Source organism: Lampetra fluviatilis, chromosome 7 (genome assembly GCF_964198595.1).
Source record: "Lampetra fluviatilis chromosome 7, kcLamFluv1.1, whole genome shotgun sequence".
NCBI classification, from domain to species: Eukaryota; Metazoa; Chordata; class Hyperoartia; order Petromyzontiformes; family Petromyzontidae; genus Lampetra; species Lampetra fluviatilis.
In genome coordinates this window covers 16,486,872-16,509,839 of record NC_136281.1, presented here as the reverse complement: position 1 = coordinate 16,509,839, position 22,968 = coordinate 16,486,872, and the positions used below count along the sequence as shown (strand labels likewise).

The window sequence follows — 22,968 nt, the reverse complement described above, 5'->3', positions numbered from 1 at the left end:
AACGAATATGAAACTGGGATTCGATTAATAAGCAATCTTCAGTGTTGTGCGCAATGTGCTTTATAACGTTGCAAGGGAAGACCAATGATTGCTCCTGTGATACATCACATTCCTCGACAGCTTGCCACAATTTAATTTCAACATCGTTCAGAAACGGATTACTGTATCTATATTTGCGTCGCTTTTAGTGTTAACCCTTCTTGGCTTACTCCGGTTTCACTTCACACGCCAAACTACTTCGTCTCGGAATTGGTCACATCCTAATGCAGGACTCTTCTGAAAGAGTAATGTGACTGAGTGAGCATACTATAATTGTAAATAAACGCAATGTTATGAATGAGTTGCTCTACCCACCCTCCAATCATCACCACCAACCCATAGCTGTCAACCCATACGGTCTTCTTGTACAGGGAAATTGAGTTTTCAGGTTAATATGGCGTACAGCCGTTTCAATACGGGCAAAAAAGAAACGTCCAAATAAAATGTAGGTGTATTGTTTAACCCTGTATAATCTGTTTATTGCTGGACATTTACTACATGAGTGTGTGCATCATCGACATATCAAGAAAGCGGCATCAGCATGCAAGATCAGACAGTAAATCACGACAAGTAACATCATTTACACCAATTTTCTGAATTAATACATACAAGTTTTTGCTTAGTAACATTATTTTTGTCTATTTGTTTGTTTCTCCTTTGTGATGGTACTTTGTAGGATGAACGTTGACGTTTATAAGGGCACGGGGTGACCAATAAGCCCTGAATTTGTCTGTAATAAGGTAGGCACTGATAAGTGGTTGACAGGTTTGTAGTGGTGTGTGTACTCGTGGTGATTGTCTATTTGTTTGTGTTTCTCCCTTGTGATGGGACTTTGTGGGATGCACGTTGACATTTACAAAGGGCACGGGGTGACCAATAAAGTCTGTAATAAGTGAGGCAGCACTGCTTCGACAATTGAGCCAACCACCACGAACCGAACACAAACTCAAACACGTGGCGAGCGGCTTTCCCGCGCGAACTCGCACGTGTTTCCGGTACCGCGCTTCCTGCTTCCGGCCGCCCGTCACTCCCCGCGGCAGCGTTGGGGGCGGTGATCACCACCACCATCATCATCATGGCGGTGTTGGTGTTGTCAGCTCCTACACCTCCTCCTCCCTCTCCCCTCCCGTCTCCTCGTCTCTCGCGCATGCCGCTGCTGATTTCGCTGCTTCTCATCTTCGCCGCCTCGTCGTCGTCCACGCGCGGCGCCGAGTTCTTTCAGAGCCTGCCGCTGTTTGGGGGCGAACAGGAACCTGGGCAGGTGTGTCAGCAACATCAGCCTCAGCAGCAGCATCAGCCTCAGCAGCCGCCGCCGCCGGGCCAGGCGGAGCCCGGCACAGCGTCTCCCGAGCGAGGCGCCGAGTGCGGGGAGCGATGGAGCCGCCTTCCACAACTCTGCGCCGACGCGGTGCCCGGTGCGATTCGCGCACCCAAATCGCGCCTCACTCAACCCGTTCATTCATTCGATCACTAAACTCGCTCTCGGTGGGTTAAAGGGCTCAGTCAGTCAGTCGGTCGGTGAGCGAGTGATGTATGTACTCGTAACGTCAGGCAGTGGGTGACTGGCTACGTCGGTGATTCATTCATTTAGTTACTCGTTAGGTGACTGATTATTCTGTAAGTCACTCAATGCGAGTGATTCATTCACTCCATTCGGTTAAGTCAGTGAGTGGCTTCGCTAAGGCAGTGAGTGAGTGACGCATTCGCTCATTAAGTTAACCAGTGGGTGGCCTGGTGAGATTGGTGGGTGCTTCATTAATTCCGTGACTGGGTAAAGTTGTGGCTGGCTTATTATCCCAGTAAGCCAGTGAGTGGGTTAGTCATTGACTAAACAACTCACCTGTGGCTCAAATCATTCAAGTTGTAGCTGTCATTGGTGATGAATGGCAAGCGCAATATAATCGATAATAGAGGGATTTGGGTTAGATCGTGTAAATATATAAATGTGTCGTTAAACCCGCCACCACCCGACACGGCCAACTAGTAAGGGTTGTCACGTAAACAGAACGTGCCAAATGGTCACTAGTACAGCACTAGTGTGTAGTGTATAGTCTAGAGTAATGTAGTGTATAGTGTAGTGTACTAGTACAGCACACCGGTGTGTTGGAGAGCCAAGCCACAACATTTACAATCTGAGTACGACGTTTCGCCAGTTATTGCAACTGTCTGTGTCGGGTGGTGGCGGGTTTAACGACACATTTATATATTTACGCGATCTAACCCAAAACACCTCTTATGGATAATATTGGTCGCGAAAGCCTACGTGTTAAACGCAATATAATTGTTATTTCAGCTCGCAATGCTGCTGTTATTGTAATTATTATTGACTGGAGTTATTAGTTCACTCAAAAAGAGCATTACTGACTCCTTAACTCACTTTCTATCTCATTCACCCACCCATTCACGCACTCGCCATTCTATAAACAGTATTGTATGCGACAACCAAAAAGTTGATGAAAATGTACGCATAGTATGTAACGTTTTACCTTGTAAAGTATCAACAATGCTTGATGCCAGAGACACAAAACCTGGCATGGGAATGTGGAATTTCCGAGATTGGCTCATCTTTGCCCCATTGTTCTTTGTGCGTCTTTGCAACTAAATATCAAAATATAAGAATGTGTGTTACCCTTTCTGGCAATTAAACAGGTGTTAAGATGTTCAAACACCAAACAGAAACCTTTTGCAAGGAATCTGTGTCTGCATTAACCACACCGAGTACTTGCGGTGAACTACATATCACTTGGTAAATCCTGGACTGGTTCCCGACTTTGAAATGTGGAATTGCAACAATCTGGCAGAGTTTGCACACCGTGTGTAAGCTATCAACAGCATCTACGGTCAATTCATTCTTTAGAAGACTGGAAAACCACGTGAATTTTGAGGAGTTTGTGTATTTTCGCGTGTAGCCACAGCTGCACTGAGAACTTTCCATAACCTCACGAGCATGACAATTCTGCTGACCTGTTTACAGTTATGATTTGCAATGTAGAATTTGTTTAAAAAAAAAATACAATTTGATTTACCGATCTTTGGTTGCAATAGCTGCCGCCGTCTTTTTTAATTGTGTGCATTCAGTTATTAAGTCACCCTAAATCCGGTGTGTAACTGTGGGTATTATATATGGTAAATATGAAAACGTGTAAGGTTACTGGGAATATGACCGCGCTCATACCTGTCAACCCCTTATCAGTGCCTACCTTATTACAGACCAATTAGGACCTTATTGGTCACCTCGTGCCCTTATAAATGTCAACGTACATCCTACAAAGTCCCATCACAAGGGAGAAACACAAACAAATAGACAGCATTTGTTTTTTGCCAGTATTGAAACGGCTGGATGCCGTATGGACCTGAAAACTCAATTTCCCTGTACAGGAATACGGGTAAACCGTATATGGGTTGACAGGTATACCACTCGAGACAACGAGTACAGACATATCAGCCTTTAATAAAAACTAGCGAGACCTTTTGACTACAGCAAGGGGAGACTGCAATCATTGCCAACACGACGAACCAAACAAATTCCACCAGATATGCATTTGCAATGACTGATCTCGTCGTTCTAGTCGCCGTGTATCACGTGTTTAATAAAAGGCTGCCGTGCCCAGAGTTGTCTTCGTCAATGAATGGATGTTTTCAGTAGTTCTATGTTAGGCAGAGGTCAATGCGGCAAACGTGGACATGTGGGGAAACGCAACGAGAAGTTGACAATTGCAGCTAAATACATCAAAATTACTGCGTGCGAAAGAGTTGTTGGCCTGCCCTGCCATTTATCATTGCGACTGTCAGCATGTGCAGTTTTACTTGAGGTGGACAGCTTTTGAAAATCCGTATCTTTGTTTAATTTTTCGCATCTTTTTACAGTTTCTTTAAGGCACGATTTTCCCGTCGCTTGTGATTCAGTGGTGTCGTGTGAACAGTCATCCATCAACAACGAAAACTTTCTGGTAACGTCAAACTTTGGTTACTAATTTTACAATTCTTCCCCCCCCCACCTATAAATATACGGTGCCTTTTTTTATTCATTGCGCGTGAACAGATGAGCCGAGGCGTGCCGCCCCTTTAGCTTCGATGATGTCCCCTTATCTGTGCCGTGCAGAGCCAGGCCGTGGTTTTGGCGGAGCAGAGGAAGTTTCCTTTTCCCAGCGGAGTGCTCGACACCGACCGCCAGCTCGGTCTGTATCGTGTGCGACAGAGAATTGGGGAAGTCCGCTTATCTTGTTTATTGCAGGCATCACCGCACGATCACCGCTGCGTTTTTAAAGTGGTGTTTATGTTTGGCCGTGTGCTCGTACAATCGTTGTTTTTTTTTCATGTTGTTGATAGTTTTTAAGTTAAGCTTTACTTATAAAGGACTTGTGTAGTTATGAAAACTTGCCTTGATTAAACAATCCAATCACCCTGTGAGGCTTTGCTGAGTAAATCATATAATTTTTTATTTATATAAGCATTGGATATCTCATCAATCAAACCACACTTGTTGTGCTTATTCGCACACTATTGTGTGATTGCAAAGCAGAGTTGCTGCGATGCCACAAAGATTTAGGATGATGAAGTGTCAAGTTTACATGCTTAAAAATAAAAATTTCTGTTCATGAAATATTAAAATACACTTTTACTGATGCTAACTACACATGCTACATGACAGAAAGACGGTGTTTAAAATCGGTTGAGTGCCCATTGAGACCAGAAGTCTATTTTCCCAATGGCAATCTGGGTCAACCAGCTCTGTCAATCATAGCATAGTGATGCTATTAAAGAGGTATAGTTTACAAAAAATATAAGTTCTCTTTACAATTTTTAACAACCCAGCAAGATACAACACGTGGAGCATTCCATTTAAAATGCACGTTAAAGGAGATGTAGTATATTCGGCCTAAATCCACTGCCTTTCTGGTGCCCTGTGCACAGTTTTACACAACCGATTTTCTTTCTCCGTTTTCAGCCTACGGGTTTGTGTTAATACACTTTGGACTGAACGATGAGGCAATCAAACACTTCACGTCTCTGCTGCAGGTAAAGTCCACTTTGCACAGCGGTGTCCATGATGCACAGTGTACTCGCCGCCTCCCTCTTGACGAGGGAGTCTTTAACGCCGCACACAATGAGTCCCAACAATTCTGCAATGTGCCTATGCTTTTCTACGAACACTAGGACAACGCAGACCTGGTCAGTGCTGTGTACGGCAGGGCCATTGCATATGCACGGAAAGGGCTGCAGGTAAGGAGATTGCAATAATATTTTTCTTTGCACTGCCACATTTCAATGCTTTACTGTCAGTGTTTCCTGATGTGCAATATAGACTACTGAAGAAGAGCCAATACATAGACTATAATCAAACACCTTTTTACTGCTTTCCGATGAAGGTGGAACACCTTTAATGCTTGAGCTCTCGCTGTCCATCCATTCGTAAAGGGGGCGTAACCCGCACCTCCAATTATCACAGTTGGCTATGTACGGCGTGAAAGAAGTTCAACATACATATAACTCTCACCGAGATTATATGAACCAACCTTAACTTTAAAGTTATGCGTTGCTGTGAAAGACTAATTGAAAACCTGCCAAATTGATGAAGGCGTTTCCAACACCTTAAAGATTAACGACAGCAATAATGACTTTGCAAATACAGTCGAACCTTGGATTGCGAGTAACTTGGTCTGCGAGTGTTTTGCAAGACGAGCAAATTTTTAAAATAAATATTAATTTGATAAACGAGCGAGGTCTTGCAATACGAGTAGTATGTGTACACGCTTTGTCTGCCGAGCGTCACGTGATCACAACTGATATACGAGTGCTTTGGATGACAAACACGTTTCCCGAACGAATTATGCTCTCAATCCAAGGTTTTACTGTATACAAAAGAATTTTGCCCTGACAGATAGCCATCGGCTTTCGTACCCAAAGAGAAACGCAGTGTTGGAAAGCATTATGCCGTCCGTGCATCATACGCACTTTTACCATCAGGTGAAAGCCTCCTGACATAACAAACCTCATTTTGCAAGGGATACCTCTGGGTCTTCGCAATTGGAAAACATTACGTAGGTGTGGACTTCTGCACACCCCTGTTCAGTGGTTTCTTGTAAGGAACCTTTACATGAGTTATATCGATGCAAAATATGTACTCCCACAATGTAACGATTTAATTTAGGGCAGAATGTTTTAATTTGATTTGAAAGCATGTTTGAAAAAAAACCGATCGGTTTATCGCGTTATTTTGCATCGATTAATTAATGAGAGAACCAGTGTGAAAACAGTGGCAATGAATGGAGAGAGAGGACACTTGTGAATACTGCACACTTGCGATAACCTCGGTTATATAAGAGTTGTGGTGGTGCCATGACGGTCTGAATCGTGCACTGACCCCCCCACCCACACTGGCGCTGTCAGGATATTGAGAACATGCAACGGGCGCTCGCCGATTTCGATCAAGTTCTGCAGTTGCAACCAGAGGCAGCGTACGTCTATGAGCAGCGTGCAGAGGTGAGCGGGCCCTGTCTGACCACAGGCGTTTTAACTGCAATGCATGTTTTTGCAATGCGGTTGTGATAGAATTTCACCATGCTGTCTTTTACACGTCACACCTGCTAAAGATATTAGTGTTCAATAATGACGAAAGAAAGAGCGATGCTTGAAAGGTTTTGAGAATATGCTATTGACATAGACACATTAATAAACGTCTCTTTTTCATTATAGTTTTGCTTGTTTATGTTTAGAATTAGATAATTAAAGTCTAAGTATTAGTGCTCTAGAACTGATCATATCTGCCTTCATTGCGATCGTTTTGTGTTGCCTACGGCCAAAATGGTGTTCACAAAAGTAAGCGATTGAAGCCTATGGCCAAGTCAGCAAGAATGCACCCGATCGCATCAGTGTTCTGAAGCTAAACAGGATTCAGCCTGGACAGTGCTTGGATGGGTGACCACCACGCACAAACAGGGGTTGTCATTGGGGTTACGGGGCTACTTGGTGGGCAGCAGAGGGAAGTTCGGAAAACATTCATTTGCGCGCTCGACTTCTATGCTTCCACACATATACGGTCCCCACTTTACTGACCCGCACTGAGCAGCATGATAAGGTAACGGTAAAAGAACCCTCGCGGTGTGGGGGGGGGGAGGCCCTCGTCCAGCGGTGGATTGACAGGAGGGCCGTGTGCGTGTGAATTAACGGCCGATTGTCGTGCTGTGGCAGCTGTTGTCCCCGCTGGGCCGGACGGCGGAGGCGGTGGCCGACTGCACCCGGGCGATCGCGCTGCGCCCGTCGGCCCGGCTCTACCTGCTGCGCGGGACATTCAGCTTCATGTCCGAGGTCCGTGCCCTGCCGTGAACCGAAACCTGACAATAAAAACAACAGCAGCAGCATGGCTCTCCGATGGGTTTTCTGGTTGTACCGCGTGTGGCACGGCGTGATGTCTGACGTTTCATTCCATGAGAAGAAGCTGCCAGCATTGGGGGTTAAACATCGGAGATAATTACAAATGGCAAGATTGTCGTGGAACAGAAACAAAATCCAATTCGTATGGTAATTTTCAAAGTTGCATATTTGTAATTTCTTTGGTGGTACATTTTTATTCAATGCAATTATAAAGTTTGCATTGAAAGATGTATATTTTAATAATCACCCTCAATATCCCCAATTGTGTTAGAGCTTGGAAGGTAAGCGAGTTTCAGCCTGGTAAGAACAGTAATGGTTTACTCGCATTTCCTCCCACATACCAACAAGTCACAAATGAAATTGGCCAATCGTGGCAATGTTGGACCCTCATGAAAAATTCTCCAAATTTAGCAAGGCTTCCCCAAATAAAATATTGGCGTCATCATTATAGTACTTTATGTAATTGTGATGCCGAAATGAGAATTGTAAACATCACCATTGCTGTCCGCCCTGCCTGCAGGACTACCCGAAGGCCTACGAGGACTTCCAGAAGTCTCTGGAGCTGGACATGAATCAGCCGGTCGCCATGCACTACAAGGGCCTGACCTTCTACCACCGCGGCAAGCTGCGGGTGAGCGACGGGGTGGAGGAACGCGGGGGACATGCCACGGGGAGCGCGGGTTTGCCCCGGCTTTGAGGGTTCTGGCGTCACACCTTCTTGATGAATTGATTTTTTCGTTCTCTTGCGCAAGTGCGGGGGCAAAAGGTTATCGTGAAGTGCTGTTGCTGCTTTTAGAGAATTTTTTTTTAAGGAGCGTTATCTGTGTCGATAAACCATTAGGGCTAGAGGTGTTCCTTCGTTTAACCGATCAAATTATAACAATGGGAAATATTATGCGAGTACAAATGAAAACAACAAATGAAAGGACTGTTAGCATAGGTGTAAAATTAATATTTTTAAACTCATCACGCTGATCAATAAGACACTGATTTACAGCTGTGGTCTCTCTCTGTGCTGTGAAGGTCGATTGTCTGAAACGTCACCTATTATATACTTTTTAGTTTTAAGATTGGTCATGAATTTTTCATGTGCTATTGAAATGCATCCAATGACTCCGATATTTACTACTATAATGAGCCGAGAATGTCTGTGTCCCGCGCGTGACGTCACTCCACGTGGGCCAGCCCCCCTCATTAATAATCATGAGCAGGTGACGTCACTCCACATTGAAACAGCCCCCCCACATGAATAATCATGAAGAGGTGACGTTTTCCAAATGGACACCCCTCCATTAATAATAATTAGCGGCTGACGTCACTCCACATGGGGGGCCGAGGCGCCTCCTCCCCCCTCCTCAGCGTCAACTCACAACCCTCACTACAAAGGCAGAACCCTCACGTCACGTGATCTCCGTAACCTGTTGAGAGATAGAAGTAAAAAGGACGTCGTGATGAACAAGGGATTATAACCTTTAAATTAAATAAGTCTGTGTCACTGCGGCCTTACAAATTGCACACGAATTGATGGTGGTCTGCTTTTCGCTTGCTAGTTTCAGATTTGGACGGGCAAAAGGCTAGTAATTAAATAATACTCAAAGATTGTGCTTCAAAATGCTAAGTAGGTTTGTGCAACAAATTGTTTTGGTATAATCAGTGGTACTTATTGACCACCACTCCGTATGTATATCAATGGTGCTTCATTGACTACGTAGCTAAAAACAATGTGTAAATGGTCAAAATTGTCAAGATAAACCACCTCGTCATTTTGTTGTGAGGCAAAAGGTGAAGCCACAGCTTCCCGCAGAAGTCGGTGAACGCTTCTAAAAATGTTTCGGATATTTGCGGCGCCTCATGGGTTCCCACCTGCGGGTGTGCGCTATCAGTTGACCGCGTGAGTCGCACTCTTAAGTCGCACTGAAGCGGTTTCCACCAACGCCTCGCAGCGTCACTGCGGCAACCGTGGCGTGAGGCAGTCATGGCAAGAGGCAGCCGTGGCAAGAGGCAGCCGTGGCAAGAGGCAGCCGTGGCAAGAGGCAGCCGTGGCAAGAGGCAGCCGTGGCAAGAGGCAGCCGTACAGAGAGGCAGCCGTGGCAAGAGGCAGCCGTGGCAAGAGGCAGCCGTGGCAAGAGGCAGCCGTACAGAGAGGCAGCCGTGGCAAGAGGCAGCCGTGGCAAGAGGCAGCCGTGGCAAGAGGCAGCCGTGGCAAGAGGCAGCCGTGGCAAGAGGCAGCCGTGGCAAGAGGCAGCCGTGGCAAGAGGCAGCCGTGGCAAGAGGCAGCCGTGGCAAGAGGCAGCCGTGGCAAGAGGCAGCCGTGGCAAGAGGCAGCCGTGGCAAGAGGCAGCCGTGGCAAGAGGCAGCCGTGGCAAGAGGCAGCCGTGGCAAGAGGCAGCCGTGGCAAGAGGCAGCCGTGGCAAGAGGCAGCCGTGGCAAGAGGCAGCCGTGGCAAGAGGCAGCCGTGGCAAGAGGCAGCCGTGGCAAGAGGCAGCCGTGGCAAGAGGCAGCCGTGGCAAGAGGCAGCCGTGGCAAGAGGCAGCCGTGGCAAGAGGCAGCCGTGGCAAGAGGCAGCCGTACAGAGAGGCAGCCGTGGCGGGCGGCGTACGTGGAGTTTTGAGCCCTCTCCCCACCCCTCCCAGCCGGGGGCAGAGGTCCTGAGTGACTCCATCTTGATTGTAACCAGCATGCCGTGGGGTGGTCGCGACAGGGTCATTCCGTCGTCAGCTCAGCCAAAATCCAGGGAGATTGCCACCTCAAGATTGAGATCTTGTTTGCCTTTTGTGTCGTGCAAGATGCAGATCACCTACGAATGCATGCCAAATCTGTAAGTTGAGTGATGAGACAAATTCCCTTTGTTGGGACAAAGGGTAAAAATTTACAATTTGCCTTATTTTGGCATGGTTTTGAGAACCTAGCAATGGTATTGAGTCGATAACGATTAAATTCATTCAAGTGATTCAATGAATTATCATGATTCAGGGTCAAGATTCGATTAGGAATTATTTTTTGTCTCATCTGTTTGTTTTTGTACAATTCACAACGTAATATCAATTGCGTTTAGGTCGGATGAGAGGTAAACAGTTTTTTTCGACATGCATGATTGGAAGCACACACCGTGAGCGCAAGAATCTATACGGAATCGATGCGTCGTTACGTGCCTGGTGGTGACCCTGTGTCTCGGGGAACATGCCTGGATTGGGTGGGGCCTGGTCTCCTGGAGTGCTCTGCTGACACACGCGGCTGTTCGTTCTACAACACTGACACCGCCCGACTGCATAATAGACTCGTCATCCTCCAGCAGCTTCTTTAGTTAACACAGGACGGCTAGTGATCAGCTGTCACACTGTGGTGTCGGCTATCCACGTAAATCAAAGCTTACTTTCCTGTGTGTGCGATGTGGGGAAAACGCCAACAAACAACAGTTAGCAACTCTATCATCGCAAATGCATGACTGAACGAATATCGCGCGACCGAAAATAAATACAGAGAAGCCAAGATGCTTTTTGTGTTTAGTGTATTGTCCTTCCCCGCGCCTCCGAATAGCACGGTTGGCTACGTACGGTGTGAAATAAGTTCAGCATACATACAGTAGACAATGCAGTTGGTTGATTTACAGCAGCACTTGCATTGCTCTGTGTGAGTAATGTTAAATCATTTTACTCTCTGATGAGGCCACTCTGAAGCCCAACACTGCCTGTGGGGGCTCCACATATCTGTACCTGGCCCCGCACAAAACACTTTTCATTACTTATTACATGTACAGCCCTTTGTAAATCCATTCTGTGCAGGTCAAACGTGTTAATTGATCGTATTTCAACACAGTGGTCAGTGCAGATTGGTGGAGGAGAGGGGCGTAGATGTGGAAGCATAGAAGTGCGGTCCAACATTGCTTTTTTCTACATTGTCCTCTGCTGCCCAAGATGTATCCCCACAGCGCTGTGACAACCTGTTTGTGTGTGGTGGTCGTCCATCCAAACACCGCCCGAACTCTGCTTGGCTTCAGAGATCTGACTGGATTGGGCACATTCCATAGGTGCAATTATATTACGCGTAATGCTCCACACACACGAGCAGATATTCAAGAATCCATTGTTGTACTGCCTTCTTCTGGCCACGATGCAGACCTAGCTTATCACACTTGGTTGTCCCGGGTAGTTTTCCCATTCACGTACATACCAGACACAACTTTGCTTGACTCCAGGGATTTGTTGGCAAGCTGTTGTCCTTTGATGTCCCGCTACCTGTGCTATGCGAGTCCCGCGACACGACTAGTTGTGAGAGTATTCCGTGCGCGCGTGTCACACGCAGGAGGCTGTGGACACGTTCAAAGACGCCCTGAGGCTGAAGTCGGACTACACAGACGTCTACCGCAGCCTCGGCCAGGCCTACAGGTGGAAGCATTCCACGGCGTCCGTCGAATCGCTTCGTTTCTCTCTGTCATGAGCTCCCTCTTCGTGAACCGGACAGCGCTCTACCGATTGTGTTTTTTTAAAAATCACACATATGGAGAGCGGTGTACCAGTGGTTCAAGCGCTGTGATGATCTGGGTAGCCGCGCTTTGGTTTCCCGCCAAGGCGAACATTAATGTAGTAATATCACAACCGATCCTGGCTTCTCCTTTCACAAACGCTCATTGATGAGTGTGGTGAAATATTGCCAATAAAACCCATGACGAGCACACCCATTGGAAGGGCTTCATCCAGCAGTGAGTTACTATAAGCGCGTACATAATTATTGTTGTGTATGTTTATGAGTTGGTGAATAGCATTTCCTAAGGGGATCTATCAAGCATGAGCCTTCTCTGAAGTTGGCCATATCAAATGACAACAGCATATAGAATCGCTGATATGTCATAGACCATCGCCCCTGTTTACGGCCACAGTTTTATTTGAGAATAGATGATATTATCTCGTTTATTTGATGTCTCATTCCTATACCGTTTCTCATTTTTATTCACTTTTACAATGTTTTTCTCCATTAGGCTCAATTTATAATGACCATATTAGTTGCATGCATTTCATATCCATCGGAAACAACGTCCTTTTTTGTTGTTTTTGCGACTGTAAGAATCGGTTTTCATGGATGCATCGTCATATGCCCGTACAAGTCTGTAAACAAACCCGGTCCCGCACACGCCTCCTGTGCGAGCGAGCGAGCGGGGCTCGAGGCGTGGCGGAGGGCCCACGCCGGCTGACAAACTCCATGGCCGCTGTCGACCCTCGCTTTGTGGCCTTGCAGGGAGTTGGGCGATTTCGAGGCGGCGATGGAGAGCTTCCAGAAGGCGCTGCTTCTCAACCAGAAGCACGTGCTGTCGCTGCAGCTGCGCGGCATCATGCTGTACCACCACGGCGAGCCCAGCCAGGCCCTCAACGACTTCAAGGTGAGAGGAGATTTTTTTTTGTGGTGACCCCTCCCCCCCCATCCTGCTCTGGGGAAGCTGTGCGAGCCCTGGTTTGGCTGTCTGAGCCACGGCCGTTTCTGTTGATGCGCAAGAATTCGATGAGTCGTGCCAGTTGTGTGGTGAATTTGCAAATGACCGGTGGTATGTGGGAATTTGATCTAGTGAGAGGATGAGGTTCTGAGAGAGGTCGTTGTATTTTTTTTATCATCATCATTGCTAAGCACAATATACAAAGGGCCTGAATCGCCAAGCAGCCAGCCACAAACGGCACTGTTGTATGTCATGCATGTAACACACTTGACAATAAAGTGACTTTTGACTTTTTTTGGACTTTTGATAAGAGTTCATACGAACACGTAGGCTTTCACGACCAATATTGGCAACTCTGGCTGTGCCCTTGATGAAGCTAGTTGTAATTACTGGTAGAAACTTTGTGCTCAAATTGTCAACGTTGTGGGTTTACCCTGCTGTACTCATAACAAATTGGGATGTTTTGTTTACGTGACGTACCTGACTAATTGGCAGTGTTGGGTGGTGGTGAGTGTAACGGCACATTCATTTTTACGCTGCTTAACCCCAAAAAACCTCTATTATGGAAGAGTTCAATCGTTTCTTGACTTGAGCAAGCTTTATGAAATCTTAGGAAAGAGACGATGGGAGGGCGCTCCAAAGCCGAGGAATCCGGGGAACGAAGCGGAAAGACAAGTGGTGTTGACCTGCAGCGTGGCAGCGGTTCGAACGCAGCGTGGATGAGCTGACGCAGGCAGTCTGGCCGCCCGAGTCCTCGGCATGGGTGTGTGCTCCGTTTGGTGGCTCTCTCGCGAGCGAGCAAGACGAGGCACGGTTGCGTGCACTCGCGGTCCCCGTGAAGTCGCGAGGTGTGTGGAGGCAGCAGAGTTGTAACCGCCGCTTGCGTTGTTGCCCCGTTGTCAGCGCTGCCTGCAGCTGGAGCCCTCCAACGAGGTTTGCCAGTACATGAAGGGGCTGAGCCACGTCGCGCTGGGCCAGTTCTACGAGGGCGTCAAGGCGCAGACCAAAGTGATGCTCAACGAGCCGCTGCCGGGGCAGAAGGCCAGCCCAGAGTACCTGCGTGTTAAGTACCTCCGAGGTGTGCGTGTTTGTGAGCGTGCGTTGCCGAACCGACGTCGATGTTGTAAACAGTACCCGGGGAGGTGAGGGCGGCCGGCCGTGGTGCCAGCCACACTGCTGCCTTGCGCGCCTTCCCGGCCTAAATAGGTGCTCGCTACGATGGCACTTGTCCCAGCAGTGGGCACGGTTGTAGGGGGATCATTTTGTAGTCGCCCCCCAGTGTGTGCAACTCTGAGTTGTCGTTTTCGGTGTCCGGTCACAGTCACTCTCGTTATTTTCCGTTGTCCACTGTCGCACCATTAGCATGCTCGGAATGCGGCCGTGTCGCCGTGTGCGGCGCCCGCATTGGCCGTGTGTTGCGTGCTTGCCGCGGGGGTGGAGGGAGGGGGGAGGTGCGGGTGGGGAGGCACGGATGGTGCGCCGCTGTCGTTTTCAGGGCTCTGGGCTGTGAAGGGTCGATTTGTTTTGTGAGATTGCGCATACCTGCCCTGAACCCATTTAAATTCGCTGTGTTATTCTTAACCAGGGCAGGCCACATTGAGATCAGTTATTTTGTGTGGTGCAACTTGTAATCCGGTAGTTAATTTGTGACACGTTGAGAGAAATATAGAGCTTTATAACGACGAAACGCAATTGCTGGTGATGTTTTACTCTTGGGATTTTTGTTTGGCCATTCACCCTGACATGCAGATGACCCCTTATAGCGAAGTGAGAGCCCATTGAGACCAGAAGTCTCGATTTCAAATGGGGTACCCAGTCATATCGTACACTTGTGAATTATGTCTCATGCTCTGCTAACCTCCAAATGACAGCAAAAGGCCCACAGACAATGTACGCAGACAGTATTTGGCCCTTCCCAAGTGGGCATTATGAATAACTAACAAAGTAAATTGTTTAGCTCGGTAAATATGTTTGAGTCCCGAGACGTCATGTTCGGAGAGGCCTGCATTGGGATGTTTGACAAATTCAGATTAATGGAGTGTTTAGGGTTTGTTTGGGAGGAAACCGGAAGATATCCACGCTTACCAGGAGATGGCTTTCGCAGGTCTGCACAGACGGGTTTATAAAGTAATTTGCTGTCCTGTCACCTCCTGGCCACCTCGTAGCCCAGAATATTTGGGAGTTTGACAGATGTGTATGATCCACTGATCCGAGCATGCGAAGCGCTGGATTACAGGTGAGCGCCACTGCATCCACGTAGAGAAGCTGATGTTTTATTCCGTAACATGTTCATATACGAGGGAAAGCAAATATGAAAATATGAACAAGTGTAATTTATTATAATAGAATATAATTTCTAAAGCGCCCTTAAACAATTATTATCAGGGTGCTAGAACAGTAGTTTTGGCACAAATAAATCCTTTAAAGTTTAGGAGATAACTTTGCAGGTACAACTCAAGTCACAGTTTGTATTTTGCCATGCCTGGCAAATGTGCGCTCACTTTGCGGTTTAATTGTTTATGTTCTCAGAGTACTCCCGGTACCTGCACGCCAACCTGGACACGCCCGTGGCCGACTGCAGTGCCGACCACGACCTCACGGCAGCGTTCCGCGAGCACTGGGCCAAGAACCTGCCGTTCCTGCTCGAGGGATACGAGGAGCAGCCGGGCCTGCAGCCTTCCATCAGGTGAGGGCCGTGCGCCTTCCCCCGCCACCACCGCCGCCCGCGGCCTTCGGGGTTTCCGCCACCCTCATCTTTCGGCTGCTATGAAACTCCAGTCCGCGCGACTCCTCCCGGCGGCACGGCTTTCCGTGCTTACAGATGATTTCCAACTTGTGTGCCAATCAATCGACTGCGCACCTGACGGTTGGTAATCGCACGTCACGGAAAGCTGCATGTGGGGGAGGGTTGCAAGGATTTTAATTTGATAAATCCTGGCCTAGGTCTTGCTGGTCTGCCCCAAGCCCTCTCATAGGAACTCATGCCCATGTCTTAGTTGAAACGGAGTTCGTTACTTAACATTGTATGCTCAAAATACAGTGAAAAGAGTCCTTTGTCTCGCCGCGCCAACTCGCCGCGCCTCCTCCCGCGCCCCTCCCCCGCCAGGGACGTTGTGCCGCAGAGCTTCGACGCTTACGGTGCCGACGTTCGGGAGCTGGTGTGTGCGGCCGACCGCCTGGGCTCCCTCATGCAGTACGACGCGCCCGGCTTTCTGCCCAACCGCAGGGTTCACAGAGGTGGGGGGCTTCGTGTCGCGGGTGACATCGACGCATGTAGACTGACGCTTGTGTTGCGCCCGAAAAGTCGTGATTTAATTTAGTTGTTTTCATTTATATTTTACCTACGTGACTTTACCGAAAAAACCAAAGAGTATGAATCCTTGCAGTCATGAAAGCTTCAAATCTAGAAGTAACCGAGAACGGTTGTTTTTTCTTTTTTTTTCTTCCCCCCCACTGATAAATGAGCGTTTGACGCTCGTTCGTGCCTTGACCGAGTGCAGCCATGGGCATGGCGGCACTGGAAGTCATGCAGACGCTCCAGCACGTGTGGCGGAATGGCAAGGTGCGCGTGGCCGGGAAGAGCCGTAGGCTGGCGTGGAGGGACCTCTTCGATGTCGCCGTCAAGTGGAGGAGGTGAATGTCGCGCTGCGGCGGGACGTGCGCGGGGCTCCTTGGCGTTTTGAGCACGCGTCGTCGTACCGATATCGTACTGTACAGCTGCCTCGATAGGAAACTTGTCGTGTTTGTGTGCGGCCGTCTGTGCGTGCATGGTTCAGGATGGTTGACCCAGACCAGCCAGTTCTGTGGTTAGACCTGATGCCGGCACGTGGCCTAAAAAGCGGCTTCAACAGCCACATCAACCTCGTCAGGTTAAAACTGCATCCGCGACGGCACTGACTTGCGCATCAACAGCAGCATTAACACCAGTACCTGACACCAACACATGGTCATATATAAACACCAGCACTAACGCCATCACTGACTCGTACGTCAACACCGGCACTGACACTGCATTGTCGGCATTAACATCGACTTGTGCTTACAGGGGTCACGTCAGCAACCTGCGCTACGCGACGTACTTTGACAGGATGCTGACCTCCGTGAAAGAGAAACTCTTACAGCATTATGGGTACTCTTTCGCATTGTCACATGCCTGCATTCCATACGGCTAACGTGAAACTGACGTATTACTGCAGATGTTATTTGATTGTACATGACATGTGGCATTGATTTCCTATACTGGCATAGCACATGGCATTCATTTCCTGTACTGGCTGATGAAAAAATCTAAAGAATTGGGTTCATTGTTTCGTGCCAAACTGCATTCGTTCTGCTCCTAGTGTTATTGGTGACGTGTTCATTTGACAAGAAGGACATGTTGGCATCTGTTGCTCGATAAACGATTGGATGTGTGTATATGGAGACGGGTTGGAGAGCAGGGGGGCACGGTGACTTGACTTTGTGAGGCTCGTCTGAACGTGCTGCGCTACAAGAGTTTTTGCCGCTGCGCACAGAACGAACCCCAAGCTGCACGGAGAGACCAGGGAGTCCGTGGAGAAGGCGAGGTCGGTGGAGGACCTCCTCCCGGCTCTCAAGGTGAGCGCTCGTGCTGACCCTTCGTTGTCGTAGGGGAGGGTGGTGGCAGTGGTGGTCACGATGATGTTGATGCTGGTGGTATGGCTGTTAATCATAATGGTGGTTATTGTGGTTGGTATCGGTGTTGACAGCAGTGGTGGTATTATGATGGTATTGTTGAATTTCTGTTGTGATTATAGATGATGGTGTAGCTGATGGCAGTGATTTTTTTTTTATTGTATTGTTGTTGGTGGTGGAGGTTTTAGAGTTGACGACAGCATAAGAGTTATTGGTGGTTGCTGAAGGTGGTGGTGGTGCTCCTGTTAATTATTTTGCTGTTGTCCTTCGTGCTAATGATGATGGCGGGGGTGGCCTCAGAAGATCTTCCACAGCGGGCGGCAGCAGCAGCCTGGATTCATGGTGGCCACCAAGGTGCCGGGCAGGGCCGACCGTGACCAGCAGCTGGACGGCTTCACGCTCACCATGACGGGCGATGCGTAAGCACTGCTTTTGGTGTTTAGTTTGTTGTCCTTCCCCCGCGCCTCCGATTAGCACGGTTTGCTACGTATGGTGAAGAGAAAGATGTTCAACATACCTATACACTCAAGTGCACCTCGAGACTATTTACCAAATTAAAAACAGGGTGAGAGGGTCAGGACAGGGTAGCATGGGAGAGAGGAGAGAAAAAAACAACGCCATGGCACAGCACCTGGATAAATTGACCGTGTGCCAGCACCAACAATAAGTCCCAGGGGATCTTCAGGGAGCTGGGTGCTCATTCATCAGAGAGACCCAGGTCATCCACGAGGGAACCAGGGGCCCTTTCAACTTGTCCGTCCCTGTCCCCCGACCCCATCGCCATCCTGCAGTGTGGGAAACGTGCTGTTCATTGCGGACACGCAGACGACGCAGCGGCGCACGGACGAGTACCACTCGGAAATCCGCGAGCTCTTCCAGCAGTTCCTGGAGCAGGGCAAGCGCATGCGACTCTCGGCACAGCCCGGCGTGAGTGTGCGTGTCCGGGATATTTTAGAGGAGAGTACAAATGTGTGCAGTTGCTGTATGTTATTTGTACAGTGTGTGTGTTGTTTGTGGGATGCTGCTGTAGTGTAATGATTAGTACACTGGGACTTGAAATCCAGAGGTTGAACAGTGGGCAATTTTCTTGAATCTCCGCCATCTCTGTCCACTAAGGAGTATAAATGGGCACACCAACATCGATTTGCAGGTCACTTGCGGTGGGTTAAAGTGTGGGGACTCCCACATCTTCCAAGATGTCTGGCCAGCGTGGAAGATTGCGTTAAAAATACCCTCCGCCAGTAGTGGCGTGACCAGGAAATTGCAGAGCTGCACCTTTATATTGCCTGTGTGTGAAGAATGGTTGTGCAGCGGTTAGGGCACTGCACTACGATCCCAACAATTGTTGACTTAAAGCTTCCGTGGCAGCAGGAGTTCATATTCTTTGGGTCTTTTGGTAAAGTCACTTTACCGAGAGACGGTGTGGAAAGACCTACATCCAGCAGTCGATGGACAACAGCCGATGAAAAATATATCTTCTCAAGAGTTTTTCTGCTGCTGTAAAGAAAAACACGAGCGCAGATCCACGCTTCACTACTAGTTTTTTGTCTCGCAGTAACCTTGAGCTTCAGGGCCCATGTGTTTAAACGATTAATTCAACAATGTGCGGTTGTGTGCTTCCAGGATGTGGACACGCTGTGCAATATAATGCTGTCCATGGTTTACTACTTCTACAACCTCATGCCTCTCTCGAGGGGCTCCAGGTGAGCGTTTCACCTCCTCTTTGACCCACCAGAGGTCAGTGATTGGGGGGACCAGCTACAAAGGACACCGCTATTAGATATGATGCAACATCATTATTGCCGTATGTATATCGAACTTCTTTCGCACCGTACGTACGTAGCCAACCGTGATAATCGGTGGTATGGGGGAAGAACAGAAAACTAAACACAAAAAGCACTTGTAACGAAATTAGTTTCCAATCTAGATGATTTAACAGTGCATAGTTCCAGTGGCTTCCTAATATCGGAAGAGCATTCCAGAAGGCCGCAGAAGCGCATCTGAAGGAGCGCAATGCAGTGACCGTCTTTGTTCGATAGCTAGCCAAGAAGCCGCTGCTCTAATGCAGAAATCTCAGTCCCACGAAAAATCTCAGGTTTGAGACATCGACTTGTATTTCTGCACTTTCCCCATATTTATTCCACTGACATCTCACTGAATCATAGGCGATGCTTATTTACTTTGGCATTTGTTTCTTTGTGCGATACATTCTCCTCCAGCGTGGTCGCGTACACCATTTTGGTCGGGGGTCTGCTGGCCAGCGGCAAAGAGATCTCCGTGAAAATCCCGAAGGGAATGGTGAGTCGTGCCGACAGTGTGGGGGGTAGCACCCGCTGGGCTTGGTTGTTGTTCTTGTTGCTGTTTGTCACGTGGAGGCGTGGCGTGTGTACGTGTGCTCTTGTCAGCTGGTTGACCTGGAGGCCATGACTGCTGGCAGTCCGGACGCCTTCATCAGTACGATGAGAACTTGGATTAAATTAAAAAGGTACTAGATGTATTTCCTTGTGGTTTTGCACTCATCCATCCCCTTTTGGCTGAAACCGTTCCCCTGGTGTACATTGGCCCACACTGCCTAGTTTCAAACTGCACTTCTCCACTTAGATTAATCTTATTCTTGACTGAATCAGGCATTGTTAATAAATGCAACTTAATCTTCCACATACCCTTCCGGTGTGAAGGACTGAACGTTGGGCTGTACCGTTTTTTGTGCGATTGACCTCACTGGTTTTGTATCATACAGTCCATTCTCCTGTCCGTGCCCCCATCCCAACCCCCCCCCCCCCAGTGCATCGTGGGTGCAGTCAGGGCTGCCGAGCGTGGCCGAGACATTCCCAACGCTGCGGGGCGTGTTGGAGGTGCTCAACACGGACGCAGCGTCGCACTGCCACCGCGCGTCCTAGCGCCACTGGGGCCCACCTCTCTCCTTCACAACCATAAATTATTTTAATTTGTCTTTGCTGTTATTTACACCCCAACAAGTCGTCAACTTTTGTGATCAGGGACCACTGTAGCCCAATCTTCCTTGCCTATCTAGGCCAACGGGCTCTCAATCGACGGTCATTGTGACTAAACATTCAAATGTTTCAGGTTTAGCAGTCGCCTCTTTTCAGTTAAATTTAGGTGATATGCTCAGATGTGCATGATGATTGCGACCGGATCTTTAAGTCACCGCAGCTGGTGGTCAAATCAGACAACAGATGTATGTGGTTCTTTGTTAGAATGTTGTGTTAACCAGCATTTGGTTTGAGGCAAATCCAAATCGGTGTGGACTTTGATGACAGGAAGTTGAGAACCTTTGGGGCCTTGTTACTTAACAGCATATTTCATGCAAGAAATTGTGCAATTCGAAAAAAGTGTCATAAATTTACTTTCCAGAATTTTATTTTTGAAGAAATGTTGGCCACTTCAAGTACATGTATGTTGCACATCACTGGAGAATAGAAGGTATATTAACTGTGGCTAAGCCCTTTAAAATATGAAAAAGGGACGTTTGTCTTAGACATACAGTACATAAAGGGAACACTGAAAGAGATTATTTTATGTTTAATTTATATTTGATTATTGTTTGGTAGTAGTGTCGGAATGCACGCTTAGGCAGGGATTTTGTCACACTCCAATCATTGACAACCAAATATGAGGAACCAGGTGTTTTTTTTTATTTAAGAATGCCTGCATAAGATGTGGCCGGTGCAAACCATCGAAGAATTACTCTGCAGAAGTCAATTTGATCTGTTTTGGCTCAGAAACCAAGAGCATGCACGTTGATGGAGTTACGCATTTTGTTTTGAGGCTCGGTCGGTGGTCAATGTGCGTTGCCGTACAACCTCGGCTCAGATGATTCCGCACCACCATCGCCGATGCTGCCCTGCATGGATCAAGTGGATCCTGCTGGGCATGATGGAAGCAGCATTCTTCTTTGTAACTGAGTTATTAAAATACTCCATGGCATTGTTTGCAAGAGTAGGCACTTAAAAGGCAGTGTTTTGCATCAATGAATCAATTGATTGCAAAGTACTCAATTTAAATGTGGTTAAAGTTGCGTGCGTCAACACAACTGGCTGCCTAACCCCCAAACACTCTGGTAGATGGCGTTCACCCTGAGACGTGGTCATTGCGCAGAGTGCGGGATGACTGGTGATGGTCATGGGGTGGTGAACAAATCGAGTCTCCGATGAGCTTTTGGTGAAATCTCGAGAAAGGATGCCTGACGCCTTTCTGTCGAATGGCGCCGACCTTCAGTGTTTACACCACCGACCTGCAGTGTTGACACCACCACCGTGGCCGGTGAAAAGCGCCGCAGTTAGGGGGTGAGGGCACGAGTGGTCATTTTACTTAGATTGCCAGGACATGTTTGATCAAAGTCATCTCTTCAATGCATGAAATGAGTTTGCGTACAAAGGCGCCTTTGATTTTTCTAACACCTGCCAAGAGTTCCGACGGCGGAGGTTGCTGGCACTTTTAATTTGAGGCGTCAAACGCCCAGGGGAAAAATACAATAAAAAAGTCTCTATTACCTTGTTTAATTTGAAAACTTGGATTCGATTGCTCAATCTTTGCCATACATAAGAGCAAGAACTGTATGTGACATTCTCAGTTGGATGCAAGATTGTTACTTAAGTCTGCATTAAACAGTGCCTTCATCAGTATAATTCGAATTGCGTGTTTTTTATAATTTCTTACCAGTGTTGGTTGTTTATATACCAAACAGCGGAGGTGATGAGGGTAATTTAAATGTATTATTTACGTGTCCTTGAAAACCTCAGTGTCTCAAAACCAGCAGGGCGGTGCACCAACCCCAAATAATTCCTGATCGATTAACCTAAAATGATTGCGTGACCAAACCCCAATCTCCATATGACCCACCATCCCTGGGAACGCGGACGTCCAAAATAAACACGCGAGTCCCAAACAGTGGCGCACACAGCCGCCTCCTTCCTGCCTTTCGACATTCCTCGAAGAAGACGGAGACTGATTCACTCGCTCACCCCACTCACCACTGGTTTAACCATCAACTGATTCACCCACCCCACTCACCACTGGTGTCACCATTCAATCGAATCAGAACATCAACAGGCCGATGTGCATCTCACCTCCTTCATGAATGGAACATGAAATAAAAAGCCACAGTGCAACTTATGACCACACAACCGTGGACCATATAACACTCATTATAATACACGCAGACACATCGAGATTCAATCAAGACGAACCACAGTGTGGACATGCAACCCAAGCAATGGACCAAATCGTAAACCTCTCTGCGGTCGTCGCTCCTTCAACAGAGGACTTCTTTCGCACCGTACGTCGCCACCTCGACGCACACGAAGGGATGAGGCACCCTCAGAGCGATGGTTTATTCCGCGTGCCGCGACGCGGACTGCGTTCCGCTGCGATCCGCGCTCGCTCCGCAGACGCCACCCGTTGCCTTCGGGGAAGAAGCGAGAGCGAGCGGCGCCGGAACCTTTTTGTTTGCAGCC

The 22,968-nt window shown here is 48.1% G+C and overlaps 1 protein-coding gene across 4 annotated transcripts; it reads left to right on the top strand.

Annotated features, from left to right (window-relative positions):
• Positions 1 to 1,079: 1,079 nt before the first annotated feature.
• On the top strand, positions 1,080 to 22,134 carry TTC13 (tetratricopeptide repeat domain 13). Of its 4 annotated transcripts, none has more exons than XM_078858692.1 (23): positions 1,080 to 1,454; positions 3,907 to 3,989; positions 4,142 to 4,217; positions 4,988 to 5,058; positions 5,197 to 5,262; positions 6,430 to 6,522; positions 7,231 to 7,347; positions 7,934 to 8,044; positions 11,716 to 11,798; positions 12,646 to 12,787; positions 13,742 to 13,916; positions 15,368 to 15,524; positions 15,945 to 16,075; positions 16,339 to 16,471; positions 16,615 to 16,707; positions 16,884 to 16,967; positions 17,353 to 17,434; positions 17,792 to 17,910; positions 18,283 to 18,418; positions 19,115 to 19,194; positions 19,711 to 19,789; positions 19,897 to 19,976; positions 20,277 to 22,134. In XM_078858692.1, exons 1-23 carry the CDS (start codon positions 1,115 to 1,117, stop codon positions 20,389 to 20,391), a joined length of 2,646 nt encoding a protein of 881 aa, XP_078714818.1. In that variant the 5' UTR covers positions 1,080 to 1,114; the 3' UTR covers positions 20,392 to 22,134. The 4 variants fall into 4 exon arrangements, with proteins under 4 accessions (XP_078714818.1, XP_078714822.1, XP_078714821.1 ...); XM_078858696.1 differs by having other exon boundaries at positions 1,095 to 1,454; positions 3,946 to 3,989; XM_078858695.1 differs by having other exon boundaries at positions 1,095 to 1,454; positions 11,719 to 11,798.
• The last annotated feature ends 834 nt before the right edge of the window (positions 22,135 to 22,968 follow it).

Bases quoted from the DNA above. Each gene is read 5' to 3' on its own strand.
- TTC13 (XM_078858692.1), top strand. From the start codon at position 1,115: ATGGCGGTGTTGGTGTTGTCAGCTCCTACACCTCCTCCTCCCTCTCCC. The intron at 4,218-4,987 runs GTCTGTATCGTG...CTCCGTTTTCAG, and splicing joins CGACACCGACCGCCAGCTCG to CCTACGGGTTTGTGTTAATA. The intron at 16,708-16,883 runs GTTAAAACTGCA...TTGTGCTTACAG, and splicing joins AGCCACATCAACCTCGTCAG to GGGTCACGTCAGCAACCTGC.